Source organism: Doryrhamphus excisus, linkage group LG23, assembly GCF_037039965.1.
Source record: "Doryrhamphus excisus strain RoL-2023G ecotype Guam linkage group LG23, RoL_Dexc_Guam_v1.1, whole genome shotgun sequence".
NCBI lineage: Eukaryota > Metazoa > Chordata > Actinopteri > Syngnathiformes > Syngnathidae > Doryrhamphus > Doryrhamphus excisus.
This window is the reverse complement of record NC_136379.1, coordinates 3,103,669-3,122,272: the sequence shown is the minus strand read 5'-3', so window position 1 is coordinate 3,122,272 and position 18,604 is coordinate 3,103,669. Positions and strand designations below refer to the sequence as shown.

Sequence of the window (18,604 nt, the reverse complement as noted above, 5' to 3'; positions counted from 1 at the left end):
ATGCTTTTTTTGCTGATTGTATTAAAAAAACATTTTGATGCACATTAATAATGTTAAATACATAAGTGACACGGGGTTCAATTCCACCCTCTGCCATCTCTGTGTGGAGTTTGCATGTTCTCCCCGTGCATGCGTGGGTTTTTCTCCGAGTACTCCGGTTTCCTCCCACATTCCAAAAACATGCTGTATTGATGATTACTGTAAGTCGTGATTTTTTTTTTTACTTTTACTTGAGTATTTTTTCAGATCAGCCCTTTTACTTTTACAGTACTTGAGTCAAACTTCAACAAAGTAACTGAACCTTTTTCTTCCTTTACTTGATGGTTTCTTCTAAAGGGGATCTATTATGCTAATTGTTCGTCCCTTTGTACTGACTTGTGGACTCCTATAGAGCAGCTACAAGCAATAACCCGTACAGAAAACATTTTTTTCAGAATCTGCACCTATTCCAACTGTATTTCCTTTGCTTTGTGCTTCCTGCCAAAACATTCTGTTTTAATTTATTCCACCCACAGCCCGCCTCCGGGCATACCCACCTAAAGTGCTTACTAACTATGAACCATATTAGGAAGTCTGCCCCTCTGTGACATCACAAAGGAACAGTTTTATCACACCTTTTGAAATCAAGCGTTTTGAGCCATCCCAAACTTCTTTCAGGGCTCACTTCCAAATGCACAAACCTCATTATCTGAAACTTTGGCGTCATTTAACACGAGAATTCAACATTCTAACTCCATTTCAGAAAACTGGAAAAGGCATAATGGGTCCCCTTAAAATGAATCCTAATCTGACTTTATTTAGATTTATGTACACCTGCCATTCATTTGACCAGAAGGATCAACCTGTTATGTAATGTTATTATCAACATAAATATGCCGTTGGGGATGCGACCACTAGACCACGGCGTCATAATAACATGTTCTATTTTTGCCATCATTATTTGCTATGATGAGCAATCAACTGCAGTAGGATTAAAATATATTAAGTGGCATATTATTCATAGTAAACACCAAGCATGTATTTGCTACTGTAGGAAATACGGTTCCTAATTATACTTAACGTGAATACATTTTTCAGAGGCAGCCTCTCGAGACTCGGATGCATGTTTGTGTGCAGGCCCTATCCCATTAAGTCATTACACTAATGTCCATTCAGGTCCCGCCTCCACTGCTGAGCCCGCACACATATGCAGACAACAGGGCTAAAAGAGCTGAGGTCAAGCATAGCAGAACGACCACCACACCCCCTTTTGCTCTACATACCAAACATGCTTCAAAGACCTCCTGACAGTTGACTGATTTCGCAACCTCACACTCTTCTGCAAGGATTCAAACAAAGGTTTGGAGCATGCACGTTCACAGAGACCGTCTGCTTGCTTGATAATGAGATTTCCATCTTCCACCCACTCCCAAAAGGCCCTCCAGAGCACACAACCTCGGCAGTCTGGAGTCAGTGACCCACAGCAAACACATGCATTAGTAATGATGAGCCTTCATTTGCGCTGTCTCGGATCAAATCTGACAGGAAGTAGATAGCATGTTACAGGGTGGTGTCTGCATGGGAAGGAAAAATATCCTCATTTATTTTGGTCTCTTATGAGAGCTGCACATACAGTAAGTGTTGTCTGTATACTGTATATGTGGATTATGTATAACTTTATAGCTGAAGTAGAGAAAGAACTCAGAAGTCTAATGTACTAGTGAGTTAATTCACGTTTTAACATTTAGAACTGTCTTGCAAGTATAAAGAGTAGTTATTGCTTGTGTAATACAACACAAACCAAGGTCCCGATGAACCAAATGTGACTTTTTAATGATGTTCTCACACTAATATCTTCGCTGTAGACTTCGCTACACATCTTAAAATAAAGCCTGCAATGATGCGGAAGCTGTCATTTCCATCTAAGCACGTTGAAACTGTTTAAATTCCAGCATCACAGCAAATTATGGCCTGCACACTTCCATTACTCTGATGTAGGACCTCTGAGAGGGTGACTACACTTACTTTCTCCTTCGTTCTTATTGGTTGTTGAGAACTTAGCCGTGTGTACTACGAAGCCAGGAGGAGAATACATGGAGCTTTTTGTTGTTATGCCCCCACGACACTGGATTGGTTCCATTTCTGGTTCTGTAGTTATTACACTGCAAAAAGGGCTGGCAGAATAAAAGATAAATAGACTAGGTATTAGAAAATAAAACTTAAAAGTAGTGAAATGATCTATCTGTGCATCTAGTTCATTTTACACTAATGACATATTAGTGCAAAATGAATACGCAGTATCCTGAGACTGACTGATTTTGAAATAACAAAAAGGCTTTAGAAAAAAGTCTAGTGTTTCCAGGTATAGCCATGTGTATTCTAACACATGCTATGAAAATCCCAGGAAGAAGTGCTCATTTGATAAGATGCTAAATGGTCTTTTACTTGGATAGTGCTTTTCCACCTTTAAGGCACTCAAAGCGCTGTTTGCACATTTACCTACTGATGATGACGCAGCATCAGGACCAAATCTTGGCCAAAGATACTGTACTTGCACATGATCACAGGAGGATCAAACCCGCACCTTTCAGGTTGCGAGGCCACCACTCTTCCGCCTGAACCATGTGGCCCCATCATCAATATTTATTTTCTTCAAGCAGAATAGCAAGTTGCTCTAGAAAATCAGTCATTGGTGGGTATTGGTCATAAAAATGGTTTACAGTATGTCATTCACAGTATTCTGTTGAATAAAATCAATGTTCAAACATTGGCCTGTAGCACTTCTTAAATGAAGCATCTTTAAACTATATTTTGTGTTGGGAAAACCAAAATAACTTATTTTGAGAGTTATTTCCTCAATCTTAACATTTCTGAGCTAAACTAGAGTAAACTAAAGTAATCCCTGATTCTAAAATGAAGGCTATACTATACTAAGGCTACACTAAGTCAAGAAGTAAATAGGCTTTAAAACCAGGCCTAGTATCTAACATGTAAAGTAAACATGACGGGTAAATGTCAAAACCGCCTTGGTTGGCATACAAATCAAATAAGTTCATTATGATCAAATGTCAGTGAAAAGAATAAATGAGGTTGTGTGACGATGCAGTCTTTGTTTGGGCTTCACTCGCTGGTCTAAATGCAGCTCCCAGCACGACAAGTGAGTCCCAGTGGGTTGAAGAACTAAAAATGGAAGTGCAAAGTAACTGAACTCTACATGCTAAATGTATCCCACGGTTGAGCTAAGCAGTGTGTGCCTGGCAGCCAACCATGCAATTGTGCTGACAAGACCATGATATATCACAACACTCACCCACTTCAGGTTGAGCAAAAATCATGTGACCATGCATCTGCAAGGCATTAGCTATACGCTCTTCTTGTATACAAAAAATGTATCAATAAATGGCTGAAAAATCAAACCAATAGTACAATAAAACATCAAGGTGGCTAAATGTAAAGGTAACATCTCTGTGGAGCTGTCAGAAACCAGTAGGAGCTTCATTAGGCAGGTTTCTTCCAAAAAGCGCATTTATCTTTCAAGGCAAAAAGGCGATGGGCTTTTAAATGCATTTAATTTAAACTAATGTTTTGCTTTTGTGACTTGTGCCTGTGGTTTGTGCCAAAGGACTTTTGAAAGACGTGCTAACATATTACAGATATTGTTAAGGTTTTATCATCATTAGACAAGTCGAGGACGTATGGACATTTATTCACCAAGTCCCGTCTCTGTGCCCCTGCTATTGCAGGTATGGTGGTCATGTTTTTCTACCAATCTTGCTCAAATTTAACAGACATGTGCTTGTTAGTCCCCAAAAGCTGTGTACCAAGTTCATAATGATAAAAAACACCCTAAAGTCATGATGGGTATCTTTCTGAATGCATGCAGCTGTGACAAATGTTCACACGTTTTCATGCAGAGGTTCAAGAGCAGAAGAGTAATAGTAACCCCTTCACTAGGTAGCAGTATTCCACTAGGTAGCAGTATTCTGCTACCTAGTGGCCAGAATACTAAATATTACTTGCATTTCAATATGTTTTGACTAGTAGTAGACCATAGACTACCACCAAAAATTAATTAATTTCTGGAAAAAATGTAATCTTGGGAGCGATAACACGTACAAACATAGAAAAGGTTTTAGAATCTAAAACCTTTCTAAAATTTAGATCATTAAAAATGGGAGCAAAAACAGAAGTGTTGCATGTATGTGTGTATAACTTCTTAGCATACCGGATTTTGCTTTTTTTTCACCATATAGCCTTTGCTGCGTGTGTTTTGTTTGTTTCGTTCGGCTTTTGTCTGATTACGGTAACGACTGGCTGGAATGAACCGGATGTTGTAGCTTTTATTTTGAATGGTTCAGTCTCCGCTTCCGTTTATGTTGAGCTTGATGCTACTTTTATACACACAGGCAGTGCATGAGACAGCTGGAAATACAAGCACGCACACGCATGCATACACTGTGTCATACCAACCACCGCAAAGCTGCTGTCATGTGGACGAGACGCTTGTGTTTTGGGTCAGGAGGTTTTCCCGGTGAGGAAAACAAGTGCACGGACCGGGCTCATTAACGATGATTAACTTGACGACGTGACGAGGCGGAACTTGCCCGCCGACCCAGCGGCACAGACGCCAGGGGACGACAGCAAGGCGTTTCCATCGGATGATACTGTCGCAAACTTTGTAACGCTGTCGCAAACTTTTAAAGGAGCAAAAGTTCGAAGGACCATGGTTGCAGGTTCGGTTTAAACAAGTGGATTCCCGTCGACTCGTCATGGAGGAGCGGGAAAGGGAGAGCTCCTACACGGACGCCTCCGTGGCGGAGAGCGGCGTCATGCTGGTGGTGAATCCGAGCCGAGTGCGTCCTCCGTTGAGTGTGGTGCTCGCCACGGTGCTCTACTGCGCCGAGTTTCTCAACGCCGCCGTGCTCTGTGGAGGATACAGCCGCACCGACGACGTCCACTGGCTGGGCTTCACCATCGCCTTCATGCTGCTGCCCGCCGTCCTCATCCAGATGACGCTCATCTTCATCCACAGGGACGTGGGCAGGGACAGGCCGCTGGTCCTCTTCCTGCACCTGCTGCTGCTGGGGCCCATCATCAGGTATTTCCTTATGTCAACCCGAATACATATTCAAGAAATATTATACTAAATCATGAATTGAATTATTGAATTTTTAATGTTGAATTATTATTATTACAATTTATATGCATTTTTTGTTCATTCAACATATTTAACTCTGAAGTGGGTCACACCTCTGACCCCTTTTTCATCAGAAAAAGTTTATTATTAAAGTTTATAACTCGCACTTTGACACCATGTATATTTAGCCAAAATATGTAAACAATATATGTGCTTGCGCTCCTTTTTGTCAAGAGCACTTTAAGCATCAGACAAATAACGAAATTGAATTTTATAGGGTTATTGTTGCCGAATAAGACACCCGGAATGTACATGAATAAAAGATGTCCATCCATCCATCCATTTTCTATACTGCTTGTCCTCACTGGGGTCGTGGGAATGCTGGAGCCTATCCCAGATATCTTTGGGCGTGAGGTGTGAGTACACCCTGGACTGGTTGTCATAAAGGATGTATATGAACTATGAATGATAAAACATCCACTATGTCATAATTATTCCCTAAAAGCCTCGGCATTACGCCCAAGGATGATGGCTGTTTATTATACAGTAAATGTGGTTGTAGTGTTTACATTACTGTACAATAATTACATTATAATAATGTGTACAATATTTATAAACAGGCTGCGCAGCAGCCGAGTGGCCATCTCGGCCATCTCCTCGGCCATTTTCTCCTGCATTGTGGGTTTTCTCCGGGTACTCCTGTTTCCTCCCACATTCCAAAAACATGCTAGGTTAATTGGCAACTCCAAATTGTCCATAGGTATGAATGTGAGTGTGAATGGTTGTTTGTCTATATGTGCCCTGTGATTGGCTGGCCACCAGTCCAGGGTGTACCCCGCCTCTTGCCGAAAGACAGCTGGGATAGGCCTCGTGAGGATAAGCGGTAGGAATGAATGAATGAATGAATGTTATAAACAAATTAATTGAATGCCTTCATGAGTGTGCCTTTCCAAGTGTCCAGTTGGTGCACGTATCATTGATACATTGACTGATATAGGTCTCGATTAATCTCAGCTACTTATGTTATAACGGGGGGCAATCACTTTTTCACACCAGAAATGTAATTAGTAGAACGCAATATAGTGTCATATTTTTTTATTGTATTTTCCTTAAAAAATGTTAAAATCTCTTGTGTCATTCTCATAGACCTAATCGTGTGTATCGTTTCATCTTGTGAAAAGAATGTATTGTGACACCCCAATTCTTCACCACACAAGTTTGCCTGCTGTGTTCACTAAGCTGCCATTGTGGACAGATTGCTACTCCAGATGGAAATCACAGAATGTCCCATACAATATAAATACATCTCCTCCCACATGATGTACTTGTTAGGACTTTAATACAGTCAGCACACATTTCACTGAAATGTTCCCATAACAAATCAATGGAATTTAGGTGCAACTCTAGTTCAAAGGGTACAAATAAGTCGTTGGTATATTTTAAGATGAAGACATATCTATTTGTTTACATTCACTGTTACAGTATGTGTAAAAACCCCAGCAAACTTGCATCTGTGAGTTGCCTTCTTTTGGAACAAGTGTTGCCACAAATCCAACAGAATGCAACATTTCTATGATTAATGCTCTGATTCTGGCTCAAGTGAAATCTCGTGAGGTATTTTGAGAAAACATTTTGGTCTTCTGAGGTCAGCATGGCAGCTACATTTGGTTGCGGATTTCTGCAAATTCTGCCTCTTCTTTTTCATTCACCTTGAGTTCATCACACAGTGCATGATGTTCAGTGCAGACAGAGGGAAGTTTTTTATTTTTGTATTGATGACAGTACAGTGGCTGTATTGGTTGCAGATTTTTACATATTTTGTGTCCAATGTCATCTTTTTCCATGAGTTCATAGCAGTAAGCAGCATAACCTGCACTGTCGTAACACTTAAAGGGGACCTATTGTGCTTTTCCCACTTTTCTGACCTATAAATGTTGTTGGAATGTCGTATTCTTGTGTTAAATGATGCCAAAGTTTCAGATAATGAGGTTTGGAAATTGGAAAATATGGAAGTGAGCCCTGAAAGAAGTTTGGGATGGCTCAAAACACTCGCTTCACAGAGTTTTTTTTCTAACACTGGCTTCCTTATATGGGCATGCACTGTAGGCCAGATACGCTCTCTGCCCTCCCCCAAGATCTGCTTCTCTGTTTACAGTATGTTTCCTCTTTTTGCGTGTTCTTTACGCTCCTGTTATGAGATGGGAAAAAAGACTCACAAACTGGTATTAAGAGTTACAAATTGTATTAAAAATATATGAAACAGAATAACATTGAATTAACAATAAATCAGATGGAATAGAATCACATAAATATACATATACATTATAAAACAGACCGTTTCAGCATGAAATCCAAAGAAATACAGCTAAAATAGGTGCAGATTCTGGAAGATCTAGAAAGCTTTCTGTTCTTTTACCGTGCTCTATAGAAGTCCACAACTCAATACAAAGGGACGAAAAATGACCATATAGGTCCACATTAAGTCAGGGGTCCCCAACCTTTTTGCGCCACGGACCGGTGTGATTTGGGTCTTTTTTTCACGGACCGGCAATGTGTGGCAGAAATATACTGTAAATATAAAATAACACGACGGAGCTAAAAGCAAATGTTAAGTGCAGGGAAATTACAACTCAGCCGCTGAATCAGTGGGAGGCCTGAGCGTGTTTCGTTGAGACAAGATGGTCCCATCTCGGTGTGATGGCAGACAGTAAGTCATTAATAAATGATTTATTATTTCTGTGCGGCCCAGTAGCAAATGCACCATGGACCGGTACCGGTCCCTGACCCGGTGGTTGGTTACCCCTGCTTTAAGTGACTGTGACACTCCTGCTTTTTGGAATAAGACTGAATGAAATAAGCAGTTTGTCAAATTTGACACTCTTTGTGGAAAAAATAAACATTTTGTGGTTCCGCTCGACTCCTCTTATGTTGAAATCATAGTGCAGAAGCATTCTGTTATGAACCAGCCTTCAAAATTAGGGACGTTCATGGATGACCTCACTAGAGTGTCACCACAGTGCTGCAGACAGCTGATGAGCGGGAGCTTAAAATTGGGGTCGCTGCATGTGTTGCTGCAAACAAGCGTCCAGGAATAACGACATGGCCTGGTTTTATTGACGAGATTATGAACGGTTAAAGTCAAGTATGGTCATGCATTGAGTGTGTTGGAAAGACATGCAACCTGTTTGGCAATGTGTGTGACTCACACAGTGAGATGAAGGTGAGGCCGGGCTGTTGGGATTTGAAATTCAAATCCTACACTTGATAGCCTTTTGAGCTTTGATTTGGCAACAGGTAGCTTCTCGGTAGGCCAAGCACTGGATTTACAATATATGTTCATTCCGGCTTAGGTTGGGTGCTCTACTTCCAGCAAAAAATGAAACATTTCAGCATTTCAGCAAAAAGTCCTTCCTCGATGCATGCATCGAGGAAGGACTTAATTGGGCAGCTTTTGTGACATATTACGTGACGTGACTCAAGTATCCCAAATCAAAATGCCATCTGCTGGTTTGAATAAGTAGATTATTTGTCATTTCTGATGTTTTTACCATCTTATACTCGACAGAAAGCTGCTAAAATATACTTTTAAGTAGGGTTTAATGTATGAACTATGTTTATGGGATGTATCACAATATTACAACATAATTAAATTCAATCGAAACTTGTATAAAAAGCTACAAACCTTAACCCATATAATTAAATACACTTGTCTCAAAATGCACATGTATGGAATTAATGGCAAAAACTGTGCAACACTGCAAGTGCATCCGGCAATATTTTTGACTGGGTAAGTGTAGTTCATGCCTCATGACGCACTCTTCGTTACTCAACTGTGCTGCTCAAATCTGATGCAAAAGTCAATTTCTGCTACCGTTCATGACATTTCTTGACATGCAAGTGTTTTGTCCACTTCCAAGAGAGAGATTCTGCAAATAAAAACAAAATATTTTTTGTCAAAACTGTTTAAATGAACCTGGTTGCTTGTAGACACGTTTTTCCAAAATCCGTTTTTAGTTGTTTGGAATTGTTTTGTTTAGTTTTTTTTACCGTTTCCACTTATTTTACCACCAGGGTGTGTCCTGTTTAGGTTAGTGATTAAAATGTCCCTGAATTAAATGCAAAAGTCTAATGTCTAAATCTCATTTATTTTGATAAGATGAACTGAAAATCAATTGGTAACTGTGCTAGTTAGCTAATGCATTCAAGATTTTTAATGATATTGTTTGCAACAAAATCACATCTGTTTATACAATAGATTTAATCATTTTTGCTTAAAAATATATATTTATATTTTGGAAACTTTGAAGTTGCACTTCTTTATCTGTCAAGAAGTAAACAAGTCAGGTGACTGAATATATCTTCATCTGAACTAGGCCTTTTAGCTTCTCTTGTACTCAGCAGCAGCGTCATCCCTGACCACATTCCAGTAGTCAGCAAGCAAGATGGATTCCACTTTGCAATGTTGGTGGGATGGATCCCCATGCTCATCACCTCTCTACAGTTCAGTGGAAAGAAATCTAGATGGGAATGCAAAAAGTGTATCTTCAGTGACATATTTCAGCCAAAGGCTGTGTAGGATGTCAGGAGGTTTTCCACCAGCTGCTTATAATTATCTGCCGTACAGTCTCCAAGAAAATCTGACGCAAAAGTCAATTTCTGCTACCGTTCATGAAATTTCTCTACATGCATGCGTGTTGTCCACTTCCAAGAGAGAGATTTCTGCAAATAAAAACAAAACATTTTATGTCCAAAGTCTAGGCATATTAAAGTGAATAATAAATTGCTAGGTTGCTATGTTATCAGATAAATATTTTATCTGATAACATTGTTTCCAGTAGGCTGCACGGAGAATGAGCTAAGTGGCGCTAAGTCTCTGCTCTAATTCATCCCAAAGGTGTTCTATCGGGTTGAGGTCTGGAGTCTGTGCAGGCCAGTCAAGTTCATCCACACCAGACTCTGTCATCCATGTTCTTTATGGACCTTGCTTTGTGCCCTGGTGCACAGTCATGTTGGAAGAGGAAGGGGCCCGCTCCAAACTGTTCCCACAAGGTTGGGAGCATGGAATTGTCCAAAATGTTTTGGTACCCTGAAGCATTCAAAGTTCCTTTCATTGGAACTAAGGGGCCAAGCCCAACTCCTGAAAAACAACCCCACAGCATAATTTCTCCTCCACCAAATTTCACACTTGGCACAATGCAGTCCCAAATGTACCGTTCTCCTGGCAACCTCCAAATCCAGACTCGTCCATCAGATTGCCAGATGGAAAAGCGTGATTGATCACTCCAGAGAAAGCGTCTCCACTGCTCTATAGTCCAGTGACGGCGTGCTTTACACCACTGCATTTGGTGCTTTGCATTGCCTTGGTGATGCATGGCTTGGATGCAGCTGCTCGACCATGGAAACCCATTCCAAGGAGCTCTTTGTGTACTGTACTTGGGCTAATCTGAAGGCCACATGAAGTTTGGAGCTCTATAGCAACTGACTGTGCAGGAAGTCGGTGACCTCTTTGCACTATGCGCCTCAGCATCCTCTGACCCCCCCTCCATAAATTTACATGGCCTAGCACTTGGTGGCTGAGTTGTTGTTGTTGTTCCCAAACTAAAGCTCACAGTTGACTGTGTGATATTTAGGAGCAAGGAAATTTCAGGACTGGATTTGTCCCACGCTGGAATTGACTGAGCTCCTGAGAGCGGCCCATTCTTTCAAAAACGTTTGTAGAAGCAGTCTGCATGCCAAGGTGCTTGGTTTTATACACCTGTGGCCAGGCCAAGTCTTTAGGATACCTGATTCTGGTCCTTTGGATGGGTGAGCCAATACTTTTGGTAATATAATGTATGTGGTATATTGATATTCAACCTGAATGTATTGGGATACAAGTTTTGGATATTATTCTTCAAAATACAGTTGATCGGCATCTGATCCTGAAGATCGGATCAGATTATACCATACTTTCAATCCAAATGCTTCTTCTAAAGGTATTCCTTTGAAGGAGCCATCATACCTGCGAAGGACAGAACCTGATCTGCCGTCTATCTATTCTCCTTGTTTGCACGTGCTTAGTCCATTGTTGTGTTAAACCTCTGTGTTTAGGAAAAAAAACAAACAGTATACAGTATACAACTCTGATACTGGTAACATCCAGTAGCAACACAACATTTTGGCTTGACTACTGTCTTGATGGAAAATATACGAATCCAACTCCACAGTCTACCTCCAAAAGCAATTGTTTACTCCACTTTAGTTGAGAGGTGTTGTCCCGATGATGTCACGTCCGGAAATGAGGCTGAGCTGCGAGTTAGTTCGTCATGCCTGGCGCCATGAGATATAAATGTCATTTACCATTTGCTTCCAGAATTTAACAATATAGAACAAAATTACAAACAATATATACGTTGATGAATCATGGCAGGGACTCTGTAAAGATAAATACATTGAATCTTGCACCAAAATCTCAGATGAGAGCTATTATCTAGTCATTGATCATGAACTGATGAAGCCTGCTTGGATGAGAGGTGAAACGTGTTCTAGTCAACCTGAAGAGTCCAGTTGCAATCACGTATTTCTCCCAAGTTTTAACACGCCACATATAAGTCTATCATGCATTCATTCATTTTCTATCGCTTGTCCTCATGAGGGTCGCGGCCGTGCTGGAGCCTATCCCAGCTGTCTTGGGGCGAGAGGCGGGGTACACCCTGGACTGGTGGCCAGCCAATCACAGGGCACATATAGACAAACAACCATTCACACTCACATTCATACCTATGGACAATTTGGAGTGGCCAATTAACCTAGCATGTTTTTGGAATGTGGGGGGAAACCGGAGTACCCGGAGAAAACCCACGCATGCACGGGAGAACATACAAACGCCACGCAGCGATGCCCGAGGGTGGAATCGAACTCTGGTCTCCTAGTTGTGTGGGCACTAACCACTCATCCGCCGTGCAGTGATTTATTTGACGGTAAATCAAAATTAAGTGTGATATTATAGTTGCAAAGGTATTATAGTGTTTAGTTTTCAGCAGTATTTTTATTGTGTGTCCTGTATGGTGTGTAGGTGTCCCAATATTTGTGAATGTTGTGCCAGGAGGCGTTTCAGCGCTGTAACCGGATCATGACTCAGTTTGCGAGCAAAGGAGATTTAAACGGGATAGTTTGAACAAACAGGTGTGTGTTGAACTTGCTCAAACCAGTTTGCAAAGACCATAAACTTGCAGGTTCTCAGGTAGAAGACATTTTGCCTCTCAGCCGAGCAGACAGGAGTGATGACCCTTGGTGCTCAAAGACTAGGTGGGAAAACACCAGTCAGACTGGACATGTCCAAGCGAGTGAATTCTACTAAGCAACACAGTAGCAAGCACAAACTGACAAAGTAGGATTCATGCGGCATTCCGCTTCCTCTGTTTTATCTCAAGCTGCTGTAAACACATGGCCTGTCCCTCAGCTTGGTGGCTTCCTGTACTCTCTGGGATGATATACTGTATTAACAGCTGAGCTCATGGCTGCACAGTCAAACATCTTCGGTCGTCTATAGTTCAACACGCAATGCAAACATTCTCTCAGACGTTCAGAGTGAATGCTGAGATGTTGTTGCTGAGATTAAATGCTGCTGTATCATGCTAAATTTTTCTTGTTTTTCAAGAAAAAGTCCAAGATTTTGTGTCTTTAATAAAAAAACGTCTTATTTCTATTTGGGCATCGGAAATGCCAGTCCACATGTGCAATGGGATGTCAAGTAGTTTTACAGATTTTTGCTTCTTCAGGGAAGCAAAGCATAAGCAGTTTATCATACACTCTCTGCACTGCAACATGACGGCAGCACAGGGCCACTATTTGTCCATATATGTAAATACTTGGTCTGATCTGAAGATATGTGCAAATTCAAGTCATGTCCTTTTATTTTTCCTTTCTAACCAAGTCCACAGAGGCATAGCATAGCAACGAGTAGAATATCATGCTATTCATCTGCAGACTTGTGAATTCCGGGTCCTCATCTTTTCTTTTTGCGTCCTAAATTCAACGAAGCATAGTCACAAGCAGATGATCATACCATCTCTGCACGGCCACTTGACATCACCATGGTGCCACTATTTGTTGGCAGATATGTGTGAAGTCTGGGTCCAATGGTTCCTGCTCTTTGAGTTCAGTGAAGCATAGCAGCCAGCAGCATATCATGCACTACCTGCACGGTTACTACACGGCAGGGAAACGCTTTGTTGTGATTTTTGCAAATGTCCTTGTTTTTTCCTGCCGTAAAGTCAGTCATGTTTCAACTGGTTCTCTGAGCCTACCCGACCAGCTGGAAGACATAATTACAGTGTCAGTGTGTACACGTCCCAGCAAGAACAGCATGGCCTGGCTTGGCTATTCCTCGCAGACGTATAGATGGGCGTACTGCTGCTTCATAGCAAGTCAGGCCGTCCCAAACAGGATGATCATGCCGAGGAGCTGACGAAAGAATTTCCTGAGCGCTCAGCTGAGAGAATGACGACACTCAAGTCACTTCTTTTTCTTTCAAAGGAACTTGCTCCATTTGGGCTTCAGAGCCGGCAGCTGAATCCATAAAAGGAAGTCGGCATATTGACTGCCTTGGCTAATGCATTCATCAATCAAGTCCATTACGTTTATACAGTGTGCTCTGCTCCGCTTCTGTGCTAAGACCTTGTATGCACTCCCCCCAGACTGCAAGGCAAAGGGGGGGGCGTGGTGGTGGAGATAAGAGCTTGCTTACTGCACCAATTGCCTGGCAGCCTCCAACATTTGGGTCAAACCCAGTTCAAGGACCAGTGTAAATGCTTGGCACCGTGTCACGTTCACAGCAGCTGGGCCAACAGCACGACGGGCAAACAGTCATTGTCGGTGCAATGTCAGCTGGATTGCTAGCATTCTAGCACTGACGTGAAACCACGTGATGCGCTGACAATCATCACTGCAGTGTGGTCTTTCTTTTTTATCCTAATGCTACCGCCTTCTCATGAAGTATTTTTAGGGTTGAGAAGTGTGTCTTACTGTGTGCGAGTAGTGTTCTTTAACACAACTTTAACACAGAGAGCATTCACCTTGCAAACAGGACCACACCCTGGGAGTTTCAGTTGAGCTATTTTTCCCCGGATGCTTTTCTTTCCTCAGGCTGCCCTCTGGTGGCACCACAAGTGTCTTACAACTCTGTTTAGTATGAATAATTCAGTATTAGTATTAGTCGCTTTGAAAAGTTAGACTGAACACCGGAGCTGTTCGTAAGCTGAAGCTTGACTGAAATGCTGTGGAAATATATTATGTATTATAAATGTATAATGAAGATAAGAGTGCATTGGTAGTTAGAGCTCAAAACAGGAATTGAACAAGAAATCCAGCAGCTGTTGGGGTAGCAGTAGGGTATGCCAAATAAGTCTAGTGTGATCTCCCATCATGCTCGTCATTCATTCACTTCAAATAGTTGTTAATATTATGTATTTAATGTTGCTTATTTACTTTTTTGTCATTCCATGTTCATAAGTAAATATATAGTTTGTATTTAAATACAATGTGTGTATTTATTTATCTGTTCTCGTGTATTTATCTGACACCATGACTATAGTTTGTCTTCTGTAGTTATCAGGACCTCCACATTAGAAACCAAGCACTCTCTAAGGTGAGTTATACAGCTTCCAAAAGACTAAGTATAGTATATATAATAGGAGGGTGCGCCAACAATTATAGTTATGCTAGCTATAGCTATGAATATTTTGTGTACAACATTAAACCTACACCCCCCCTCCCCTGAGGAAGACAAAGCCACAACAAAAGACATGAAAGACCTGGCCTGAGGGAGCCCTCTTTCAGCTCCAGGACTGCTTCTCGAGGACTGAATGGGATTTTTTCTCCAACCACAACCTGCAGGAGGAGTACACTGACGCCGTACTCTCAGACATCAAAAACTGTGTTGACACTGTCACTGGCGACAAAAAGGTTAGGGTTTTTCCAAACCAGAAACCCTGGATGAACAGCCAAGTCCAGTCTCTATTAAAAAGCCACAACACCGCCTTCAAGTCCGGGGACAGGGCCCTGTACAGCCTGGCCAGGTCTGACCTGAAAAGAGGCATCAGCGAGGCCAAGGTAGCCTACAAGAGGAAAATGGAGGACCACTACACTGCAAATGACCCCAGGAAGATGAGGCAGGGAATAAATCACATCAACTACAGAAGCAGCAACCCGGTGAGCGCGGAGGCGGACGCCTCGCTGGCAGAGGAACTCAACCGCTTCTTTGCTGGCTTTGAGGCAGACAGACCCCCAGCAGTCCCTCCACTCACACCATCTTCCAGAACATTATTTTCCCAACCAAACCAAAGTCCCCAGCATTCCGTTATTATAAAACTGAATGTGACGCTACGCCGCCCTCTGTTGGTCAACATAGGTATTCCATGCACTGTTGTTTTTGTTTCAGGTGTTTTGACGCCCTTGTGGTCTACTTCAAAGCTGGAAAGAGAGAGGAGCCTTACGTCACCATCACCAGAAAGATCTACCCGGGGAGGGGTGAGAGGACATGGACCGAGTACGAGATCAGCCGATCGGAGCGCATCCTGGCCACGCACAGGAACGCCTTCAAGCGCACCACCGTCATCCAGGCCTTTCTGGGCTCCACGCCGCAGCTGACCCTCCAACTGTATGCCACCATCCAGGAGAAGTACATCCTTCCTGTACGATGTAAGAGAGATGGATTTATTGTGGCACACTTTACTAGAGGAGTGGGATCATTAGCAATAACACCAGATAGCAGTACATAGATAGCAGTACATAGATAGCAGTACATAGATAGCAGTACATAGATAGCAGTACATAGGCGAGCATGGAGGAAAATTAAACCAGTTTTTCCACATGCATGATGATGCGTGTGCCAAATAAATGAGGGGATGATTGCATGCTGTCAGCGGCTGCTCTTGAACATGAACAAAAGGAGCAACTTATTTACTTATTTAACCTATATGAAACAGCAGCCACATGTCGGTGGCTTTTTTGCATTTTGGTTCAGTTCCGGATGAAAGGCACCTTTCGGCATTAGTCCGCTTGCACTGGGACACAATTGGAGCAGAGACAAAAAAGAATTGGCCCCCACTTTGAATCACATTACAGCATCAACAAGACTGGGGTAGAACAATAAGGTCATTTAGCACTCATTTTAACTGGAAATTAAATGAAAAATTATTACATTTTTTATTACATTTTGCATAACAATGTCAAATGTCATGTTACATATATTGTCCCTGATTTGGAAGTACATTAAGCAGTAAATGTTATGTATAAAGGCTGTACGGTGGTCGTGTGTTTAGCACGCAGGCCTCACAGCTGGGAGACTGGAGCTCAATTCCACCCTCGGCCATCTCTGTGTGGAGTTTGCATGTTCTCCCCGTGCATGCGTGGGTTTTCTCCGGGTACTTTGGTTTCCTCCCACATTCCAAAAACATGCTAGGTTAATTAGCCACTCCAAATTGTCCATAGGTATGAATGTGAGTGTGAATGGTTGTTTGTCTATATGTGCCCTGTGATTGGCTGGCCACCAGTCCAGGGTGTACCCCGCCTCTCGCCCCAAGACAGCTGGGATAGGCTCCAGCACCCCCGCAACCCTGGTGAGGATAAGCGGTAGAAAATGAATGAATGAATGTTATAATATGTGATCATAATGTGCTATCTTGCTAGTAAAGGTAATTACCGCCCCCTAGTGGCACAATGTGGTACATTTATTTCTATGTGGTGAATATTACTGGGTGAATATTATCAGGTGTAAATTGTGATGAAACTAGTGTCCTAACTAGACAAGTGTGTGTTTGCAGTAACGCTGATGATCATCACCCAGATCTCCATCATCTACGGCGCCCTCGTGTGCAGCGTTCTGGCCATCCAGATTCGCTATGACGACTACAAGGTGCGGTTCCGCCCGTGGGCTTACCTGTGCATGATCTTGTGGCGAGGCCTGGAGATCACCACCCGCATCACCGCGCTGGTCCTCATGAGCACGGCGCTCAGCCATTGGGTCATCGTGGTGGGTGTGGCCAACCTGCTGTTCTTCTTCTTCCTGCCGTGGGCCGAGTTCTGGGCCAAGAAGGGCTCGCTGACGGAGGACGTGGAGAAGAACTTCTCCAAGCTGGGCACGGCGGTGGTGCTGTGCGCCTTCACGCTGCTCTACGCCTGCATCAACGTCTTCTGCTGGTCGGCCGTGCAGTTGGACCTCGGCCACCCGGAGCTCATAGACCGGAAGCAGCGCTGGGACCGCCTGGCCTCGTACTACAGCGTCCGCTTCGTGGAGAACCTGCTCCTCATCACGCTGTGGTACTTCTTCAAGTCAGACTTCTACGAGTACGTGTGTGCGCCCCTGCTGGCCGTCCAGCTGCTCATCTGCTACAGCCTGGCCGTGCTGTTCATGCTGGTCTTCTACCAGTACTTCCATCCCTGCAGGCGCCTCTTCAAGTCCAACGTCCATGACTGCCTTCGTTGCATCTGCTGTCGCCGAGGCACACCGACGATGGAGGACGATGAAGAAACAGGGCGGGTACGGAAGATGACCCCGTCCTACTCCACCGCCGCCACCATGGTGCTGGTGTCGGACGAGCCTGTGGCGTTGCTGGACCCTCAAAATTCCCAAGTGGGGGATCTCAACAGCAACCTGGAGCTGCAGGAGACGGCCATCTTGGATGACATTACGGAACATGCCTGACTTACTCAAATGCTCACTTTTGGAATACTGGAATAATAGAGCGTTTTATTTAAGGGGGTGTTTGTTCCGCTGACATGCGTATTGCCTGGCGTGCACCAACCAAGCGGGCCGAGACCACCTGAGGGGTGGAGGGATGGAGGGATGGAGGGATGGAGGGATGGAGGGGTGGGTCGCAGCCCGCTAGCAAGCGATGATGGGGTTTGGGTCATCTGTGCTCCAACATGAACACGAACCAAATGTGGACCAATGACAGCAAAAAGCATTCAGACATGACAAATGTCCCTAAAACCACACGTGATTCGCTTCTACTGAAGTCCAAAGTGGTAAATATAGCAGAAGTAATTCCTCTCAGCAGACGCCATTATGGTTTGGAATATTTGAGTTATGTCACGGAAGTTGCCCATCAAGTCCTGATGCAAATGTTCTTTACTGCAGTCTTTGGTCCCTTGACAACAATCCCCGTGTGAACGCCCAGCTCATGGATGTGTTTACAGCTGATGCAGAGGAAAAAGTGGAACTTTGGTGTTGTGATGGGATGGTGGACGGATACTACTGCCAACTGCAAGTACAATCATTAGTACTTCAAAGCTGAGCATTATTGCTTTTGGAACGGTGGAATCTGTTGTGTTTGAGTTGTGGTAGGTGTGAAAACGTTGTTGGAGAACCTTTTGCCTTGAACTTACTTTTGCACCTTCAAGCCCACCCCCCCCCAAAAGAACGTAGCCATGCAGACAAAGACTGCCTTTGGGAGTGGGTCACAATGGAACCAGGTGTGCCAAAAAGAACACCACAACGCCGCCATG

The 18,604-nt window shown here is 43.1% G+C and overlaps 1 protein-coding gene across 1 annotated transcript; it reads left to right on the top strand.

The window, feature by feature from the left end:
• The first annotated feature begins 4,362 nt into the window (after positions 1-4,362).
• xkrx (XK related X-linked) lies at positions 4,363-18,509 on the top strand. Its single transcript, XM_058075256.2, has 3 exons — positions 4,363-5,077; positions 15,537-15,796; positions 16,921-18,509. Exons 1-3 carry the CDS (start codon positions 4,749-4,751, stop codon positions 17,799-17,801), a joined length of 1,470 nt encoding a protein of 489 aa, XP_057931239.2. The 5' UTR covers positions 4,363-4,748; the 3' UTR covers positions 17,802-18,509.
• The last annotated feature ends 95 nt before the right edge of the window (positions 18,510-18,604 follow it).

Excerpts from the sequence above, each read along its gene's own strand:
- xkrx (XM_058075256.2), top strand. The coding sequence starts at position 4,749 with ATGGAGGAGCGGGAAAGGGAGAGCTCCTACACGGACGCCTCCGTGGCG. Across the intron at positions 5,078-15,536 it reads CTGCTGGGGCCCATCATCAG|GTGTTTTGACGCCCTTGTGG; the intron begins GTATTTCCTTAT and ends TTTTTGTTTCAG. Across the intron at positions 15,797-16,920 it reads GTACATCCTTCCTGTACGAT|TAACGCTGATGATCATCACC; the intron begins GTAAGAGAGATG and ends GTGTGTTTGCAG.